The following is a 20,180-nucleotide window of genomic DNA, read 5'->3' as shown; positions in this document are numbered from 1 at the left end:
CGTCCCTTAAAACAGCTGATCAAAAGATCAATTTGGGTTTAAATTGCAGTTTTAAATTCAGTGACAGTGGCACAGCGCTGAGCTCTGTTGCATCTTATAGCAGCTAATTTCATTTTCAATGAGAAGTAATTCCAACAATGTGAATAGTTTTACATTTTAGCCCAAAAAGTCAGGCTGAATGTTCTTTTTTTTTTTTATCCACTAATTGCTGAGACTTTGTTTTAAAATATTTTCTGAGCTCATACGGTCAACAGCACCTTCAATGACTCTGTGGAGCTGAACTCAAATAATGTCTTTGTTTCCCCTGACAAACAGAAGAACGAGGAACCGAATTTAAACGTTGTTAGCCAAGATTTGGTTCATGCACTACTGTATTATAATATACAAAAGGCAGTTAAACTCAGTGTTAAGCTCAAAATAACAGTCCTTTCTGAGCAGAAAGTCAATTTCAGATACAGATTTGTTGTAGTTATTTATGGTCTAAAAAGCTGCTGAAGAAGGTGAAGTTGTTGCAGCGTTGCTGCAGCAGCTAGCATGTCCATCTGAATTACTGAAAGTGACTGAAGGTATTAGGATGATGGTTTATTGGCAGTGACATGCAGAGCTTACAGTAAACTGAGGATGAGGGCTATGAACTGTTTGCCATGTTGAGCCTGTGACACACTCGGGCACTATTAGACAATAAACTGCACCTCATTTCCAGGCACTGGTGGATACACCATGTCTTCCTGTCATCTAATTAACACTCGTTACATCAGCGTGCCTCCGAAGCAGCTCGTGTCACCCTTCCACAGAGACGCGGAGGCAGCGAGAGGAGGGTGAGGAAGTGACACAGATGAGCGAGGGAGAGAAAAATAGACAGTGAAATGAGGTTTAGGAGAAGAGGTTATTGAGGACAAAGGGTGGAGTGCTGCTACTTCTGTGACTGCTGATTAAAACTGAAGCCCTCGGGGTATCTTATCTTTAACAAGAATGGGTGATAAGTTATGCAGAGTATGATTACCTGCATTAACTTAAAGGTGATGTTATTTATTTTAGATTATATCTTTATTATTTGTACCTGATTCGGTGAGTCTGCAGTCATGTTCCGGCAGCCTACTCTTGTGCCTGTCTTGCCCTCTTCTGGAAACACATGGCAGTGCATTTTCCAGGAATGCAGCAAACCCGAGTTCCTGCTGGTGCTGCGCGAAGCAGTAAAAATCCCTCTAATGCAGGTGGACGTTTGTCCTTGCTTACATAAGTGGGTCTGCATTTTTGAAGCACTTCGGTCGACCTTTGCCGCCTGCCAGTTTTTCTCACTTTCCTCGCTCTTTCTGATGAAGAACGCTCGCACTGAAATGTTTTATTTACAAAAGAAAAGCTTTTGTTCTTGTTTGGCTGTGCCTTTTAAGAGTCTGTCTAGTGCCTTTATTTCAAACTGGAGATTTAGAAAGGAGGTCTATGCTGGGGGAACAACCTAGTTTTAGACATGGTTGGTTCATGTCAGGTTCAGGTCTGCTCGCTAAATTCTAATGTGCAGGGCAGGATGCCGTAATTAATATTTCACAGGTGAGAGACAAAGTTGCCACTTGTCTGTCTTCTAGAAACAGAAGCATCAAAGCAAAAATATGTGGATTTCATTCCATGTTGACAGTAATTACACTGTAAATTGTTACATCATTACAAAGTTTATCAGTGGCAGATGGGACTGTAAGTAAAACACCTTTAACCAATTTAAGAGCTAATAAACTGTATACGAAAGATGGATGCCTCATGACATCACCTGTTAGTTGATGGGATCCGCATTTAAAGCTTCAGCATTAGCATATTAGCAATCACAATGTTTTTTAATGCTGCTTTTTAATGCCGTTCAGCTGGTGCACTTTAACGTGGGTATCTGTGGGGATTTGAGGCTGTAGAGGAACTGGACACCTGTTTTTGTAAAACTCCTGCATTGAATTTTTTTTCTGCCTCGGAGGTTTCAGCATGGTGCAGCTGTCGTATTAGTCTCTTTTTTCCTCTTTCCCGTAAAGCTTTGCTCACTCTTCGCTGCTTGATCCAGTTTTCCCTCTCTGCTGAGCCTCAAACAGTCTCCGTTTGTCTGTCCGTCCATCCGTCCCACCGAGTGTCCCACTTTCACACAAAACCGCCACTGATGCTGATCGCTCTGCTCGGCCCGCTCGCTGAGTCACTGTGTCAGTGACCGCCAGCAGTGACGACCCGCTGCCACTCTGGTTCATTTCAAGGCAACATCATGGCAACGGAGACAAGAGGGCACAGCTGGTGCTTCATCTCTGTTGGCCAGGCAACCGCTGTCACCAAGCCTGTCAGCTGTGGGGCAATCGGCCTGACAGATGTCAACAGAGGGATGACTGCAGTGTAAAATTAACTTTTTTTTCTTTCTCCCTTTACTTCCTCCTCCCTGTTCATTTCCTGTCTGTCCCTGCTCCCTCTCGCCTTCCTTTACATCCCTGCCTCTCTCTTAGGTGAGGAAGCACATCACAGACCTGTATGAGGACCTGAGAGATGGACACAACCTGATTTCCTTGCTGGAAGTCCTCTCTGGAGTCACCCTGGTAAGGGATTTTTATCTCTGACACACACATTCATCTCGTATCTCACTGCGATATTTTCCATCACGCACACGCTGTTGTTCCAATTCCAAGCATACAAATCCAGGGACTGTTATGTAAGCCGGTTTCACACATGACTTCTTGGGCAATTTTGGGACAATGATGTCGGGACATCGTCCTCAGTTTCCCTCCTTTTCAGATGTGTTTTTGATGATGATGTAAGAATTTACGAGTCAGTCTCTGAATGGTCTAGTTGCAGGCAGGTAGATTAATGTAAAGGGACTGCTGGTCAGGTCTGCAGGAGCACACGCACACAGGGGACAGTGTCACCTGACGACGTCACCTTCAGGACATCAGATCGGATTGAGGGAGACTGACAGCGCAACAGTCAGACATAATAAGTGTTTCATAGAGAAGAGGACAAACTGTGATGAGGCCATCACCATTTCCTCACTGTTGTAGAGTCTCACTGATTAGGGCTTTACCCACTGCCCTTTTTTTTGAGCTTCAGAGCTGCTGTGGGGGCATTAAGTTGTATAATTTCCTAATTGCAACAAAATTAGCTTCAGCACAACTTTGGCATTTACCTGTAAAATTATTTCTTATAGAGAAAATTGGAAGCAGACGCAGGTCTTACTTTTTCCCCCTCACACTTTCCAAGGCCTCGCCCAATAAACACAACAGCAAGAGAGAGCTGTTCCTGTGCCTGTAGAGCAAGACGTAGCACAGAAGGAGGATACTGTCCATAGCTTCTTTGCTAGCCCTAATTTAATAATATAAATCTGTTAGAGGTGTAAAAAGAGGCTAAAGTTAGCAGCGATGAGGTGAACTGAAGCATAATAATCACTTCTGTGATAGAGAGGGATGTTCAACAAGTAGGCTATCCAAATCAACTACATATGAAACAAATATTCAATACTAGACTATTTGTATGCAGGCTTAGCTGTGATGGAATTAGATATTAAAATTCCTGTTTTTCCATATCCAGAAATTTCTGCCCGTGTGCATTTAGAGGTGAACTTTCCAGGATGAAGTGCGCTGCTTTTTTCCTTGTTTCATCTCTTAACCTTTGGTGTAGAGAGAGCTTAGTTGTTGCATCACACCAAACCACAGCTGTCACTGTGTCCTGGCGTCAGTGTCAAACCACCAGAGGTTAACACGACGGTTTCACGTGGTGTGCTGCAACTATTTGAGGTTCATGCATGAATGTGTAAAGAGTCATTGACTAAACAGTCCCACCACAGAGTTTGTTTTGTAGGCTTCAGTAGATGGACGTGGGCCTGTCAGCAGACGGATGTGCCCAGCTGATTTGAATTGTCTGTTTATGCTGAGTGATCCTTTTGAGCCATTTATATTCTCCCCTTAATTTACAGTTACTGAGCTTTTATGTTTCATCCTCATTCTGTTCTGTTATTCAGCCGTTCTCATCCTGCATCTCTTCTTCCTCTCTGTTTTTTTTTTTTTTTTTCCCCTTTCCTCTTCTTGTGCATTTCCACCCTTCTGTTACCATAGCAACAGAAGAGCGGCCCTCCATTGAAAAGGGCATACGCCTCGCGGGCCCCCCCTCTCATCTCGCTCGGAGGGGAGGATGAGGAGGAGGAAGGAGCTCAGGGAGTATGTTCGAACTCGAAGCCCTCTGCCCCTCCACCCGCCACCGCTCACGCTCTCACTCCTGACCTTTGACCCCTTCAGCTTCACCCTCTGCCCCCATAGGCGGAGCTGTGAGGCTGCATGAGAGTGCTGTGCCACTGACTTTTGACCTACAAAACTGTACATGGCACGAGTCAGTGCTGCATTACTGTGTCACTACAGGGCGTCGCCGTTTCTGTTGGGTGATAGCATCGATACTCCTAGTTAAATTTTCCACTTTGTTCTCTTTGACTGTTAGATTGATAAATATATAAATAAATATAAAACGAAATATCATAAACTTTCAAAAACAGCGTTATTAAAGTGTGTTTTCACTCAACAGATAGCTGCTATTTTGCATGTCACAGCAAAATGTAGCGTATGCGGAAGTGCCTGTACCTGCATTGTTTCTAATGGCCAGCAGGTGGCGGCGACCGTGATAGCAAAAAGAAGTCAGATAGTGTTGAAGTCTATGGGAAGGTTAGCCTACTTCTCATTGGATTTATGGGCACTGTAAACAATTTCCTGGTTAGTTTATGATGTCAGTTGATTGTTTTAAATCTTATTGAAGACAAGATGATGATCATTTTCTAAATTATGGTCCGACTGAGAGTAAAATAGAAGATAAAAAGGAGTATGGTGCAGCACGTGGTTGCCTCATGGTTAAGAACTCATTTTTGTAAGAAGTTTCTCTGTGAGATCCACACTGCATATGATACCTAGTTTTTAAAAAAAACTGCATCCATCTTTTATGTATAGTCTGTGATATGACACAAATATTTCTTACTTCTATTTAATTTATAAAGCAAATCTGTTTCCTTTGAAGAGTAAAGATGAAAATGATCAAAACTGAGTCCAGGAACTCAAATGTCACACAAATTGTGAATAATTATAAAACTAATTTAAAGTATTTCTTTCTCATTGGGCAAATGGTGTTAAATTCTGGGCGCATTATAAATTTTCCATTAGCAGTTGATTTATTTTAATTCCAGTTTTCCTCGTGATGTCTTTGTACTGGCCAATAAATAAACGCATCCCTGTTTAATCCTGATTTAATTTTACATACATTAGAAATGTAGCTTTGTACAGACCATGGGTGGAAAAAAGGTAAAATGTAAGATTTATTATATGTCAGTTAAATAATACAAACACAGTAATGAATAAAGTAGAAAAAACTCTCCTCTCCTTTCAGTCTGTAATGATTAATCCTGAGTGAACCTTCTCTTTACCAGCACGGTGTGAACCATATCTGCATCCCGCACTTTACTCGTCTACTCCTTACAGCCAAAGTGTGTGTGTGATCTTTCTTTCTCTTAAACTCCGTCTTTTCTCCATCTGAACTTCAACTTGGATGTTTGTTTGTGAAAATCTGTTTACGATTAAAGAAAAGACGGTCTGATGTGAAGTCTGCATTTTTCATGCTAAACCAGCATGGTTTGAGCCTCCACAACGTTGGCATGTCTTTAACGGCTCCTGTTGAAGACAGCGCCCTCCAGAGGATCATTTCACGTCAATAAAACTGCTCTGTGTTTTGACCTCACTGCACTGTTGATTGAGATCGGCTTTATTTGCACTCACTGCTGCCTCCTTTGTGTTTTCTCTGTCTTGAAAAACACTGAATTTAATTTCCTGTTTCACCATCTTTACGATTCTTATCTCTGCTCTCTTGTTGCAGCCCAGAGAAAAGGGCCGAATGAGATTTCATCGACTACAGAATGTCCAAATAGCGCTGGACTTCCTCAAACAGAGACAGGTAAGCTCACATGTGGACACACACAGCATTTGTCTTCATCACCCTTCTGAATGATAAATATTTTTATTATTGGCTTGATAACCCTTTTATAAAACAGTACTCTCCTTAATTTGAGCACATGAGTTAATTCATTTCTATATAACAGCTGATCAGGGGGAAAAAGTGTCTTCTTTTAGGGTTAGCGGCTGAAAGTAGCTTCAGATATGCTTCAAATTGTCTCTTTTTTTTTGCAAAACTTAACATCAGTACATTCTACATGCTAGTATATTCTCGCAGCACGACAGCTATCTTAAGAAACCACTGGAAGGTTATTTTGAATTTTGAATAATTGTTTTTCCCTCACAAGTCTTTCTTCCACTATTTATGCACAAATTTCGTCACGTTGCATCTTCATTAGCAGCTCAGAGAAACGGCACAGTGACCGTCTCCCACCAGAGTACTGAACAAATGTCCATGCTAACTCTCAGTACATGAAAAACATGCAATTATCTTTGCTTTCACTGAGATAATGATTCAAAAGGTCATTTCCCCACCCCACAGCTGACACGATCATGAATCTCCACTGTGCTCATGTGTCTACGCAGTAACATGGTTAGCTAATGTGTTACACATTAAGCTCTCAGGGGACACAAGTGGGATAGCTGCTGGTTTTAATGTCCCTTTTAATGCCATATATTTCAATAATAATGTATACCAAGGTAAAATATTTCAAAATCAAAGGAAGTGGTTTACTGGCTCGGTATGTAAAGTATCATTAACAGTGAAGTTCAAAGGTGTTTTAATTTATGTGGCAGCGCAGGCTTGAAGTAAAAATGGTTAACCTGCAGTGCCATATCTCCTCCTCGTGCTGTCTTTTATCACACAGCATCATCTTTTTTTATCTGCTCCTCTCTGCTTTCATCTCTTCCATTGTTTCCTTCCTCCCTCTCTTGCTGCCTCAAATTAATCTCTCACTGTTTTGCTGCCAAACTGCAGCTCTTCCTCCTCCTTATCTGAACAGTCCCCATCTTTCTTAAACCGCCTCCCTTGTCTCCATCTCATTCCCCAGAGAGAGGAGGACTGACCTTTTCTTCTTAGTTTCATCGCAGGTCTAATTATGCAGACCGGATAGCTGAGCTTAGGCGGAGCTACATGATTTAATAAGGTCTCAGAGAGCTTTGTACAATTAATGAGCATGATAGGTGAAGTGGAGACTGTTCTTAATACTTGCAAGGAAAAAAGAATAAGTTATGTTTTCTCTTGTCTTGAATCCAGTCAGGTGCCTTTGTGTCAGAAACAAATACTCTGGTCTGTTTTCTAGGTCAAACTTGTGAATATCAGGAACGATGACATCACCGATGGGAACCCCAAACTGACATTAGGACTCATCTGGACCATCATCCTTCACTTCCAGGTCTGTGTCCTTCACTTGGCATCTTGGTTTCTGGCGCTCTGTGTTCTCCTCTGATTTGTAGCCGATGTGGTCAAACCAGCAAGTCCTTAAAGTCAGCATTAGAGGGACGTAATGGGCAGGAAGGCTTTAGAATGATGTAATACCACTAATTAATTACATAATAACCAAGTTATGGTTTGCATCATTACTGCTAACTGGGGTTTAAATGGATTGGTCCAAATATCGGCATTACTCTGAGTCAGGATTAGAGTTTTATTGCTGCCATGTTGAGCTTGGCTGGACATTTGCATCCTGGCAAACTGGTTTGTAGTTGTGAAACTGAAGAATTGTTTGAGTGGTTAAAACGAAGTGTGTTCGTGTGTGTATTCATGGTCTGCTGTGGAATCTGATCAAGATGCATTCTGGGTATTAACTGCATTCTAGTTTTCTTTAGTGCCTCAGTAATCATCGAGCAGATTCATATACATTATATTGTTTTGCCCCAATCTGAACAAGGCCAGGTGCACTAAGGCACTCAGGCTTATGTGTGACTTATGTATAACTGATGTTATTGCCCTAAGTATATGTAAGCTCTGAGCCGGGCCTTGCCCGAGTGCTTCATCTTAAACCCAACATAAGGATTTACTTTGGAGCACACAAAGCAACATGTTAAGGTTCCATCAGGGCCCTTATCCTTTGCTATCTGTAATATTATGTCAAAGGCAGCTTCAAAGTTAGACCACGAGTTACTGTGTGAGAAGAAGCAATAAATAAATTGCAGTGTGTGCCCTTTTCTCTGGTGTTGGATCAGGAGTTGATGTTATTAGCTAATGATATATTTAGTTTTAGGGGTTAGTTCAAATCACAGATGTTTTACACTGAAGCAGTTTTGGCTAAGATTGCTAGACATTCTTTGCATTGCTATCAAAAACATTCAAAGTGAATATAAATGTCTAACGTTTGGACCGCAGAGCTCAACAGTGTGCAACTCGTGACTGAATGTTGTCTCAAGGACAGCTTGTTTAGTCTAGACAGCCGGCTCTTGGGATCCTGACGTAGAATCATGTCCACCAAATGTTTCTGCACCAGTTTTGCCTGCAGACAGCGTTGTTCTCTATTAAATCATTACTGTGGGTTGCCTTGTACCGCTGGGCCCGAGTCATGCGTGACAACAAAGCTGGAAACCAAAGCAAGACTTTTGAAATCGATCGAAACTTTTCCCGTGTCCCTGTTTCTTATTTTCATGGCGTGGACTCAACTCTTTGCTTTTGTCATATTCAGTACTGGACAGAAAGGAGAAGCTGCAGTTTTCTCAGTCGGCCACTAGGTTGTGCTGTAATATGACCCTCAGCAGGGTGACATTGCCAGCTGGTTGCCATAGAAACAGCAATGCACGACACCCCTGCATGACTCAGCAAGACATCAATGAGTTTGGTAAAGAGATGAAGGGTGAAAGAGTGCTGGAGGACGGGACGGGGATATGAAGCGGACTGCAGGAGCTCCGGACGGAAGAAATGAACGAGTGCTAAAAATGAATCAGTGGGAAGGAGGGAATTGGCTCACAGCAGCAGATAGTTTGAGTTTCAGGAGTTCAGCGAGTTCACTAGATGAGGACAGTTTTTAGAGCTGGTGTGGGAAACTCCAGTCACATGGCTCTGCTGCTGGACTCGGACTAGCTGGACTTGATTTAGTGCTTGTCAAATAAACAGAAAGTGGTACCACAAGGCCCTAGAAATTTCAAGGTTACCAATATTATAAAAACTATCCTAACAAAAGGAGACATGGGACGAAATGAATGCACATTAAAATGTTTTGCTTTTCTTTTCTTTTTTTTTTGTCTTCATAGAGCTGTTTTGGGGGGAGTTTGTTTTGGGTTTTTTTGTTTTTTTGTTTTTTGTAGATTTTAGACAGTTTCTTTTCCTACTGTTGGCTCTATGTGATGTCACTGAGAGCAGGTATAACACGGTCATTTTAGGCATGCAGTTCTAGATGTAAGCATAGAAGCCCCACCCACTTGCTGCTCAAACCTTCTGTTTGTGAGGAGCAGCCAATCGGAAGAAGTAGCCTTAAAGGGGGAGGGGCTAATGCTCTTTGTTTCAGATGCAGGATGAACTGAGTGCTTGGAAGTAGCCTTAAAGGGGGAGGAGCTAATGCTTGATGCAGGATGAACTGAGTGCTTGGAAGTAGCCTTAAAGGGGGAGGAGCTAATGCTTGATGCAGGATGAACTGAGTGCTTGGAAGTAGCCTTAAAGGGGGAGGGGCTAATGCTTGATGCAGGATGAACTGAGTGCTTGCATCAAAACCCAATATGAGAAATGAAATCTGTGAGCCATGCAAAGCAACTTAAATGAGCTTAAGACAGAAAACAAAGAGCTGATATTAATTCTGCTTATGAATATCAGAATTTTGGAGGGGGGAAAATAAGCTCAACTCTGTCCTGAAACTTCTTGCGTGGCCAGAGTGCACTATCAGGAGCATATCCCACGAAACAGCATTTACTGTAGAGGAGTGTTAATCATGGCAGCTGTTAAACAGTGACAGAGTAGGTAGGGGGTTTGGCCTAATGTTGCTCAGTCCTTAGGCTCAATTAAAGCCAAGAAATCAGATCATAATGTACAACAGTTACAAAAAATATCTTCATGCAATGATTGAGATGGTTTTTTAATGAGCCACTCATCATAACAACATGAAAACAGAAAATGAAAGAAGTGTGGTCCACAGAAGGGAAATGTGTAACGTTTACATTATTTCCACTGGTCATTTTGGACTGATGATGATTATAATCAAGATGAAGAAGTCGTTTTTGGAAAGAAGCCCTGCAGGTCTTTGAGACCAGGACGTGTGCAAATGAGTGACTCAGCACATCGGCTAATCATAGGAACTCTCACCGGGCTATCATTTTAGCAATTAGCAATTTAAGTTACTTTACTAGCACATGAAGATACAAATGAGCCTCAGTCTGTTTTATCTCAGACAACCTCAACTGTCCAGCTTTAGACACATCTTCTCAGTGTTTATACGCTAATATGCGGCTTCCTTTTTGTTCTCTTGAATGTCCAGATGAGCACTTTGTTAGTCCTTCTTCTCTGAGATGGGGATAAAAGGTGTTTTTTTTTTTTTGTTTTTTTTGTTTTTAATTGTTTTCTCATATCTGTTGTACTGGGATTGTAGAAACATCCAAAAACAGAAGATGATCCTAAAACTAATTATTAGAATTTCTGATTTGCACTAGTGAGTCCTGGTTGTAGTTACCCTGCCAGACCACTAGATGTCACAGTTAAGCTCCGTATCGCAGATGGTTGCGTTTGTTATGGATCCTCCTCCAGCTGCACTGTGTCTGGCTGTGATTGGCCAAAGCAGCTTTGTGTGACTGCCAGTGAGTTCATTTTCAAGAAATTTTTAGTTTCATTGCCCTGCTGCAAGACAGGTGAGCAGGCGGGCTCAGTTTGTTGTGTCTTCAGAGGTAGTCATTATGGTTTTATTGAACCATTTGTGTCGGATAAATCTGACGGCCGTGTGAGCTGCAGTTTAATTCTCTAAAGTAAAAAATGATCTTCTGTTGGTTTAAAAGGGCTTGCATAGCTCCTGGCTTCACCCATCTATTTACATTATTCTGATTATTATTCTGATTGTTCTGTGCAATCATAATAATAATACACAAGCTGACATTTAGAGTTTCAGAATGCCAAAGAAAGGGATTTGGGCAAAATCGTCAACACAAAAATCTCTTTGTCTCTTTAGTTGTGCTTTGCAGCAAAATGTGGCAACAGCTGGTCACGAGCCTTCCAGTATTTTATAAACATTTATCATTAAGGGTCAACATCTTAAAACATCTTCAAATCTCTGTTTAAGAGGGCGTCATCGTCTAAAGAGCTGCTAAATATATTATTAGAGCTTCTGAGATTTGTACGTAAAGCTGGGTTCAGCAGGCAACGCTTGCGGCCTGAGATTTCCAGGGCTCACGATGGCATGTCGCCACCACGAAGGGATGAAAGCCTCTGGGACTTGATTAGTGCTTTCCTCCTATTGGTTCATGAATTTTCCATGTGCGTTTGTGTGTTCGCTTATGCTTGTGGTTAATGAGTGAAGATGGATTACCGCTGGTCTCACCGCCACTCGGGAGTATTGCATTTTTGGAGGTCTCCATCCATATGTGTCTCTGTGAAAGCATTCACCATAGATCAGGCGAATGCTGTGTGTTCAGACGTCTGCAGTGTTGGTGCCAGTGACTGATGAATCTTTCTCCTGCAGAGTTATTGCCATGCTGTACTGTACAGAATCACGTGCATAAGCGGTTTTATTCAACTTATGTGGAGAGATGGTGGGTGGAAGTGGCCTATAGAGGCTTAAAAACTGTAGGTGGGGGAGGAGGGGGGGATAAATGTGTGCGTTTGAATTAAAGCGATTGATGACTGTTTTGGGTTGGAAATATGGATCCGATTTCAGTGGAATTTTATATTGAGGGCTAACGCTGAGTATTTTCTGTCAGTTAGAAAATAGGATGCATATCGAAATTTCCCAAAACTCTAAAAATACATCTGATAATCAAAGAGATTAAAGCTGTTGCAGTCTGTGTGTGCACGTTTTTCATTGCTGAAATCATTTGTGTCAAAGCATTAACTGTTTATGGGTTTTAACAGCCAGATTGAAAAGGAGGATTTTCCAGCAAATCCACTGGATTAACTGCCCTTTAAATCCAGGTACTTCATCACTTTAATGCAAAAATGCTGCAGCTTCCATATGGCTGTAATTGTGCACAGACTGACCTGATACAGCTATTGATATTGAAGGCTTTGCTCGGTCTGAATTGTGCAGAAGTATCTCTGTTATGATGAGTCTGTGCCTCCATTTCACTCCCCTCTTGGATTTTGCTTCCTCCCTGCATCCTTATCGTTCTCTCTTTTTTTAGCTCTCCCCTGATTCCTTTAAATTTCTCTCCTCGCTCCTTCCCTCTTCCCCTTCTATGACATTTTCCCCACACCATTCATAACCTGTAGCTTCACAGGCAGGTGGAGATTGAAGGGAATAGATGGAGAGAGAGAAATTGAAATGCTTACCAGCTCCTCATTTATTATCACAGATGCGACTGTCTGATTCAGATTTGATTTCTCTCCTGTCTGCCTGGATGGCTGTTTTTTTGTCTCTGTCCCTGTTGCAGCCTGTCATTCAGGAAAGCTTTTGGGTCAAGTGTGTGTGTGTCTGTGTGTGTCTGTGTGTGTGTTTGTAGCATGGAAAGCTGCTCACTAACAGCCAAGAGAGAGAGCTAGAGAGAGAGAGAGAGAGTGACGGGAGTAACGAGGAAGCGGATAGGAGGAGGAGGAGAGCCAAGGAGGGAGGGGTGGACTGTGAGAGTGAGAGATCGCGCAGAAGAGAGTGTGAAGCTGCAGCAGCCGGGAGATAAAAGCTTTTCCTCTCCCTCTGTCGGTGTCTGCCAGCGAAGGATAAAGCGGAGGAGCAGAGGCAGTCGAGGGAGAGACCGATCCAGGCTGCCTGCTGTCACTGGAGCTCCCGGCTTCCCCTGATCAGCAGGCCTCAGACCACAAATACACAGCAGGACAAGACACACTCGTGGACACGTATGCAGAAAGAGCTCACACAGCTGACCGGGGGGACCGCCCAACCTGGCGGGCACTAAACATACATTCGTACTCCCTTTTGGACAGTTGCTCCACGGTATCAATCGGATCAGTCCAGCCATGCTTGTCTGAGGGAGCCACAGTTTCATTTTAACTGGAGACGCCCTGTGTTTCTTTTTTTTTTCCTCTCCCCTCTTGTCGGTCTTTTAAGGGGACATGGGCTGCGTACTCTTTTGTCCTAACCTCTGGCGCTGTGCTGTGTGATGTTTGGGACTGCCCTTTACTGGATGCTATATCCCTCTGGCTCTCTTCCAGGTGCAGTACACATCTGCACATGAACTAGGTCCGCTGCTAGATCTTGATCTTTGCAAGACCTCACCTAAGCCGACAGAGGACCCACGTCTTCTTCAGCCTCAGAGTGCAAGCTCCACTTCCCACACCACATGCCTAAATTCTAATTAGACCTGGTGGACGTGAGAAGCTATTAAAAGGAGAAAAAGGCACCCGAGAGGAGAAACAGTGAGAGGCTTTTTAGTTTTTTTAGGGTAAGACCTGATCTAAATACCCCCAACCATTACTCCTGCAAACTGTGGATGGTGTCAGGCTGTTGCATCGTCGCACTGCACCACCTGATGAAGGGGACGCTTGGCAGACTGACAGCAGGACACAGCAGCATCATTGGATAGTACTGAAGCACAAGTCAACTTTGATCCTCGGGGAATCTAACATCAATTGGGGACAGTCTGTGCCCAGGTATTCAAAGCAGAGATAGACACGATGCTGAGCTGTCTGGGGAGCTCAAGGTGGAGTCTGCCTGTATTTGTCTGCTTCCAGATTTAGACAGATGCTCTGCTGAGGCTAACAGCTGCATTTACATTGGTCACCCCAGATAATCACTAGAAAAACTGTCAACTTTCCTGCCAATCCTGTCAGTAGGAGAAATTAATGCCAGCAGTTTTGAATCCTGACATATTGACAGCAGCAGCTCGAGGTGTGGATGTTGAACAGACACATGGCAGAAGGATTGACACATCGTGTGAGAAACCAGCTCATTGAACAGCGTAAGTCGTGGGAGGATGACGAGAAGCATCGAGGCGGAAGCTGAAGCTCTGATTTGAGTATTTAGGAAGCTGTCAGTGTATTGGCTGATTCTTCCTGCAATCTGCAGTGGCATTGGCTGACTACACACTCTGTCCGCCACAACCAGTCTGGACAGTGCGCTGCCTCGACAGAATGAGACTCTGAGCGTGCCATTACTACGAGGGATATCGACAGTATCACCATTAATACTGCTTCCGCTAGGAGCAAATTGACGGGATTCCCACTGATCTTACTTCTCTTATCTTGCACTGTATCAACATTACCAGGGAAGGAGAGGGCATCATTAATTCATGAGCTCAGATAGATACTAGAGCTCCTGGATAACACCAGCACCTGTACCTGACATTAAATCTGTTTTTGGGTTGTTGATGATGGAAGTATCGCGGTGAAACTGAAGCTGACGAAAGTGTTTTTCCTCACATCATCTCTTATATTCAGAATCACAACACTGAACTGAGAAGTGAGATGAGACCCAGAAATTCTGCCATTCTTTTGCTTGTCACCTGCAGGTGCATACAGTGTGTGTGAGACCTCTGGATTATCACTAATGGGCTGAGCAGCACTGGACTGTACTATATTTTTCTCTCTCCAGCAACTCATCATCCTGCCCGACAGCTTCCCTTACACCAGGTTATAGCTCACCTGCCAGAGGACACGTGATAAATCAGACATCTGACCCAAACTGAATTTATTTTCCTCTCTCGTGTGGCTCTGCTGACACAACTGTGTCCTCATGTCCTTGACTCCGACCACAAGTCTTTTCAGATTGAGAAAACAGGAAGAGTAAACCTGTGTCCTTAGAGAGTGAGTGTCTGGCGACTACACTACCCGAGTCTGAGTCAGGACAGGCAGAGGAAAGATAAAGGACGCCGAGGTCCTTTGACACAACGGCCTGCCACGTGATTGGACCAATAACTGCCTGAGGAAAAGACTGACTTTTTCTCTTCTTCCACCTTTATTTTCAACGGGTTAAATTTAAGACAGTGCCACAGAAAATGGAGCAAAGCCTCCTCGTCTTAACTTGAAACTACCCTCATAGGTCAGATTAACGAGGGAGCCTTACAGTTCCTCTTTTTGTAAACAAGTGGAATAAACCTAAATGAGCATCACTTTAGGTCTTATAAAATAACTGCCTTTCTTTTTGTTCTACGCTCTTCTTCATCGACATTGAAGTCATGGGGAACTCCATGGGCTGTGTTCGGCCTCCTCGGGAGGGAGAGCTTGGTGGAGCCCCCCCACTTTCACCAAAGAAGCGTCTGCGTTTCAGACGTAAGCACAAGGGCAAGAAGAGCAGGAAAGGCGAGGCAGAGCTAGAGGACAGTGAGCGGCAGAGAAGCCTCGAGCCTGATGAAAAAGAGGAGGAGGAGGAGGAAGACGAGGAGGAAAAAGCTGCTGTCAGAGAAACATTTGGTTCAGATTTTAACAGCAGAGCTAGGACTCAAATAACAGTGCCTGATACACATTATTCCAAAACGAATCCCCACAGCAATACTCTTTCCCCCGGCTCTGTGAGCACCAGCGCTGGGGGGCTTTTGGGCAACATATTACTTGAAGGGACCCCCAAACCCAGCCCAGCCTGGAAAGGGGTCTTCTGCTTTCCAGGGGAGGAAGACACCGTCAGTGCAATCATAGATGTCTCCAGTATCCCGAGCCAAACCACCACTACCACCCCAGTCAACACAGCCCCAGCTCTGGGGAGCACCACTCCGGGCGGAGGGAGGGTCTATCGTGTTAGGGAGAAAGTCCAAGGGGTCCTGGAGAAGCCTTGGATACTCCGGCAGAAGAAGGAGAAAAAAGACAAGGGCAGGAGAGAGGATAAAAATGAAAGGGAGCATGGAGGGGAAAGAGGTGGAGGAGAAGGGGCTGTACAGGTGGTGAAGACGCCTTCAGACAGGGACAGAAAAGGTGTGGTCCACATCAAGGAGGTGGACGGTAAACTCTGTGTGGTGAGGACGGTGTACCCCAGTGACTATGGCTCTCCAGTGTGGAGGGGTGAAAGTGATGGAGAGGTGGAGGTCCACAAAGAGCCTCCAACACCGTCTCCAGTTACAGAGAATATTCTCAAAGTCCAACTGTCTGAGCAGGACAAAAGCAGAACCAAAATATCTGCAGGGGATTTCCCCACGTCCTCAAGCTACTTGCAGATTCAGGAGACGTCGGCTGTCAAAGGATTTCGATTGGACTCTCCAGCGTGGGCACAAGAGAGGGCGTCTCTTTTGGAGTCGGGCTATGCCAGCGACCTGCCGCTGACCTCTCCGGAAACAGCGGGCACCACTCCCAGTCAGACAGACTGGGGAGGGCTGACCAGCAGCTCGTCAGAGAGGCTGGACTCCATGATTGAGAGCCCGCTGTCCCTACAGCATCAGGCAACTAGGAAATGCCTGCCACAGGTTTGTGTCCTGACCACAATCCAAATCCTCAAGCCAAGAAAAACAAAGATCCGAGACAGCTAGTGTGAACAAGAGTTTCATACATGTGCAAATACCATCCTCGGATCAGGTAGTGCAGGGTTTCAGGAAGGCAGGATGACTGATCCAAAGGTGCAAAAAGTACAGAGCCCCTACATTAAGAAGTTAGCAGATTATGGAAACATGCTCACTGATTAGACCATAATTATTATATTGGTTTTAAAGTATCAGAATTTGTCAGATATTTCACAGACTAACAGTAATTTATGTAAACACTGTTAGTTTTAGCCCTAATTGTGACATCTACTGTGTCCGAACTTCCCACCGCTCCTAAGGAAAAGGGAATGGTTTTACTTTTGGACTCCAGTCACTGACCGCGGATGTTTGCTTCCAGGACTGAGCAGTGTTTTTGAGTTGAACAGCATTTTTCAAACTGGTGTTCTGTAGCGCTAAGAGAGCCATTTACAGCACTTGACATCTTTCTTTCCTTTTTTTTAAGGGTGCTTTTGTTGTCATGTGTGCACCATGTTTGCAGCCGTGAAGGTTTATGTGTGCGCGCCGTTATCGGCTCTAGAAAAGCACTATAAGTCTCTCCGTTCTTTCCGCCTTTGTTCCTGCAGCCTAATCAGCGCAGCACAGACTGTGCCCCTCAGTCTCAGGATCCGTCTCTGCGCCCTCCCTTTCTTATTTTTCTCACAGCACACATACTCGCTCATTGCTGACGTCTGTCAGAGTGTGAGAGGCGCACAAGCTGTGTGTGTGTGTGTGTGTGTGAGACAGAGAGGAGGGTCATTGCTTCAAATGACAGGGTTTCCTCTTAATGTAAACTGAAACTTGTGCTGTGTGCTATTTAAAATGACATCTGTGTTTGGGTCTAGCTCCAATGATTTTAGCTGGAAACTGTTATTCAGGGTTAATCAGTTAACTTCAGCTTCAGTGAAATATTAGATGTCCACGCTTTTATCATATCATTTTGTAATTTCTAGACTCGCCCTTTTCTACCAGCATGTCTAACTATTGTTTATGAGGTTTAAATGCAGCGGTTAATAAAATGCAAGTTGTATTCCTCAGTCAGTTAGACTTTGAATGCACTGGTCTAAAATTTTGCCCGTTTATATCCTCAGTTGTTTGATTACTGCCCACAGCTTGTGGCTGGAGCACAGAGCAGGACCATAGTGGGACCAGTGAATCACCCTGGAGGGGTTTGGAGATCTGACTAGGAGGTGTTTCATTTTGTCCAACTGAGCGGAAGCTCCAGGGTAGACCCAAGGCACTCTGATGAGATTAAGTCTCTGAGCTGGTTTGGGAACTCCTTGGCGTTCCCCCAGAATAGCTGAAGGAGGTGGCTGGGGAGAGGAAGGTCTGGGCACCTCTGCTTTGTCTGCTGACTCCACCCAGATAAGCAGTAGAAAATGTGTGGCTGGAACTTTAATTTCAGTCAGTTCCTAATATGCATCTTACTCAGTATCGGCTGGGTAAGAGACTTTGGGACTAAGGCTTTTTCCTGCCTACAGGAAGTTTTGGCACCTCATTAAAGAAGTTTTAACCAGAGCCAGAGAAAAATCCAAAGCAGTGAAATAAATTGTATTTTTTAACCAGTTTTGTTAATTTGATATTCCTTTTAATCTTGCTAAATTAGCTATAAAGTAGCCTGAAGTAACAGGAAAATGCACAGATTTCTTTATTATATAGTAACAGACAAACTTTTCTGTGCTCAGGGATTACTCTTAATGCCACAACCCAAAAACCCATTCTGAGCCAGGATTGTTTACTACTGCAAACACATAGTAGGTCCTAAAAGTTCAGAAGCATGAAGGTTATTTACTTTTACTGCCACAATATGATATCTCAAAAATAAATCTGCCTCTAAACCAGAGTGTTATACTCTTTTTAGGTCATGGACCACATACAGGCCATGTTGGTCTCAAGTGTGATGGACCAGTAAAGCTACTGGATCATATTTAATTATAGTATGTCCAGTTCCATTTACAGATCAGAGTACGACACTTTTAATATATAAAGTATTTGGGAATTTAACAGCAGGGTATTAAATGTGATTCAAACAAGTTTGAAGTTAAGATCTAGAAATAACTTAAATTTTCCTTTAACTTTCCACTTCTGTGTAAAAATGCTTGCGTCACCACACCAGGAATAGCCGTGCATTTTATCGAAATATGTGAAATTTTAATGAATTCTCTGCAATTTCTTAGACTTTGCAAAACCATCCGGTGGGCCGGTTCTGCTCTAAATCTTTTGCATAATCCAGCCATAGTGCAGATGCTGAGATCTGAGTGCTAAGTGTGTTGTTTTCTGATAGCAGACCAGCAATCCCATTAACATGTGATCAGATATAACTGAGAAATAACAAGAGCTTCTAGAGGAGAATCAATCTATATAAAACATTAGTCTCCAAAAGTCGATGATGCAATAACGACTTAATGTGTTGAAAAGCAAACATGCAGGTTGTTGCTCAGGCCTCGGCTTATTACAGCACACACTTGCAGGAGTGATCCAAAACAGAAAGAGGGAGGCTTCCTCTGCTAGCTTACAGCTGCTCAGCTCTCCTTAACCTTGAAAATAAGAGAGCCTGCTGCAGCCACTGCAGTAATACAGCTTAAAGATGATGGGCACTTTTTACCACGGCTGCTGTGGTTTGTTCACTTCTCCATCACATGCTGAAGGCGGTACAGTAAGGGGATGCTGTCGGGTTGTGTTAGGCTGGACGTGATCTCATTTGGTGCACAGCTGCTGCTGAGTCATGAGAAGCACGCGTTTGCTATAGATCCCGGCTCTGCAGAGTTCCCCGGTTTAAAATGCCGCTTTACTGGGCAGCGCTAATCAATACTCGTGTGTCGAGCGTGCTCCTGTGTCATGTCACGGTGGGTGAGTGTCAGGATGTGTCTGTGTTCAGTTTAAAGTGCAGCTGTCCTTTGTGTGTGGGTGTGTGTTGCCCTTGTCTGCATAAAAAAGGGATTTGAAATGTGCATTCATCAGTGAGACGGCTGCTTCATTGAGCCCAGAGGGGATTCCTACCGCACACTGAAAACACCACCCAAATTTACCCGTTTACCCCCATCCTGCTGTGTCTGAAGCTATCCATCCAACATTTATCTTTCTGGCCTTCATGCACCCATCCATCTTTTACGGCTTTAAACATGATTTTGCAGAGGTGCTTCATGTTTAAGTCAAATAAATCAATTAATCCATCTTTTATTCTTTTTTTATTTTTCCTATCCAGCTCTCACCCCTCCCTCTCCTCCCTCCTCTCCCTGCAAACTTCAAAGAGGCCATGTTTCTAAAAGAGGGCTGGTCCAGAGCCCCAGGGGGCTGCTAGTGGATCATGGATGCTTGTGACTGGATCATAGCTGCACTGAGCACTGCTGCTACCTGATCTAATCTCTAATCTGTGTGCGTCTGTTTATACTTTAGCTGGAGTAACGTTCACACGGCTGGGTCACGCATGAGCGTCACATCTTCACATGTTCATACCCGCACTTCACACCTGCACATACCGTGAAGATAAACTGTGTTTAGTGAACATATAATCAGGCCTTTAGCTCAACTGGAGAAGCCATGCATGTCATGTGACCTGACACTAACCTGTACTTTATCTAAACTTTACTTACTGTGCGTAGAAATTAGCGAGTATCTTGTTCACACGTTCAAATCTGTTGTTTCAAATCCCTTTATTTAGTTTAATCTCTGTTAAGATCCACGCTGATGTCACCATGTCACGCATTCATTCAGTCATTCGTGTTTTCACGGTTATTATGGAGGCAGAAAGTTTGA

At 43.7% G+C, this 20,180-nt stretch overlaps 1 protein-coding gene across 27 annotated transcripts in view; it reads left to right on the top strand.

Annotated features, from left to right (window-relative positions):
• Positions 1-20,180, top strand: part of macf1a (microtubule actin crosslinking factor 1a) — a 229,375-nt gene that overhangs the window by 98,991 nt on the left and 110,204 nt on the right. For 12 of the 27 annotated variants that reach the window (XM_040020862.1, XM_040020872.1, XM_040020871.1 and 9 more), the window contains exon 1: positions 11,722-16,373. In XM_040020862.1, the coding sequence (XP_039876796.1) occupies positions 15,159-16,373 (1,215 nt within the window). In that variant the 5' untranslated portion in view covers positions 11,722-15,158. Of the gene's footprint in view, positions 1-2,465; positions 2,556-4,064; positions 4,167-5,856; positions 5,935-7,234; positions 7,328-11,721; positions 16,374-20,180 lie in introns of those variants that run through there. The other 15 variants (XM_040020885.1, XM_040020881.1, XM_040020888.1 and 12 more) reach the window with 2 other exon arrangements.

This window comes from Simochromis diagramma, unplaced genomic scaffold, assembly GCF_900408965.1.
Source record: "Simochromis diagramma unplaced genomic scaffold, fSimDia1.1 OVJJ01000753.1, whole genome shotgun sequence".
Classification (NCBI taxonomy): Eukaryota; Metazoa; Chordata; class Actinopteri; order Cichliformes; family Cichlidae; genus Simochromis; species Simochromis diagramma.
This window is presented reverse-complemented; position numbering and strand designations above follow the sequence as displayed.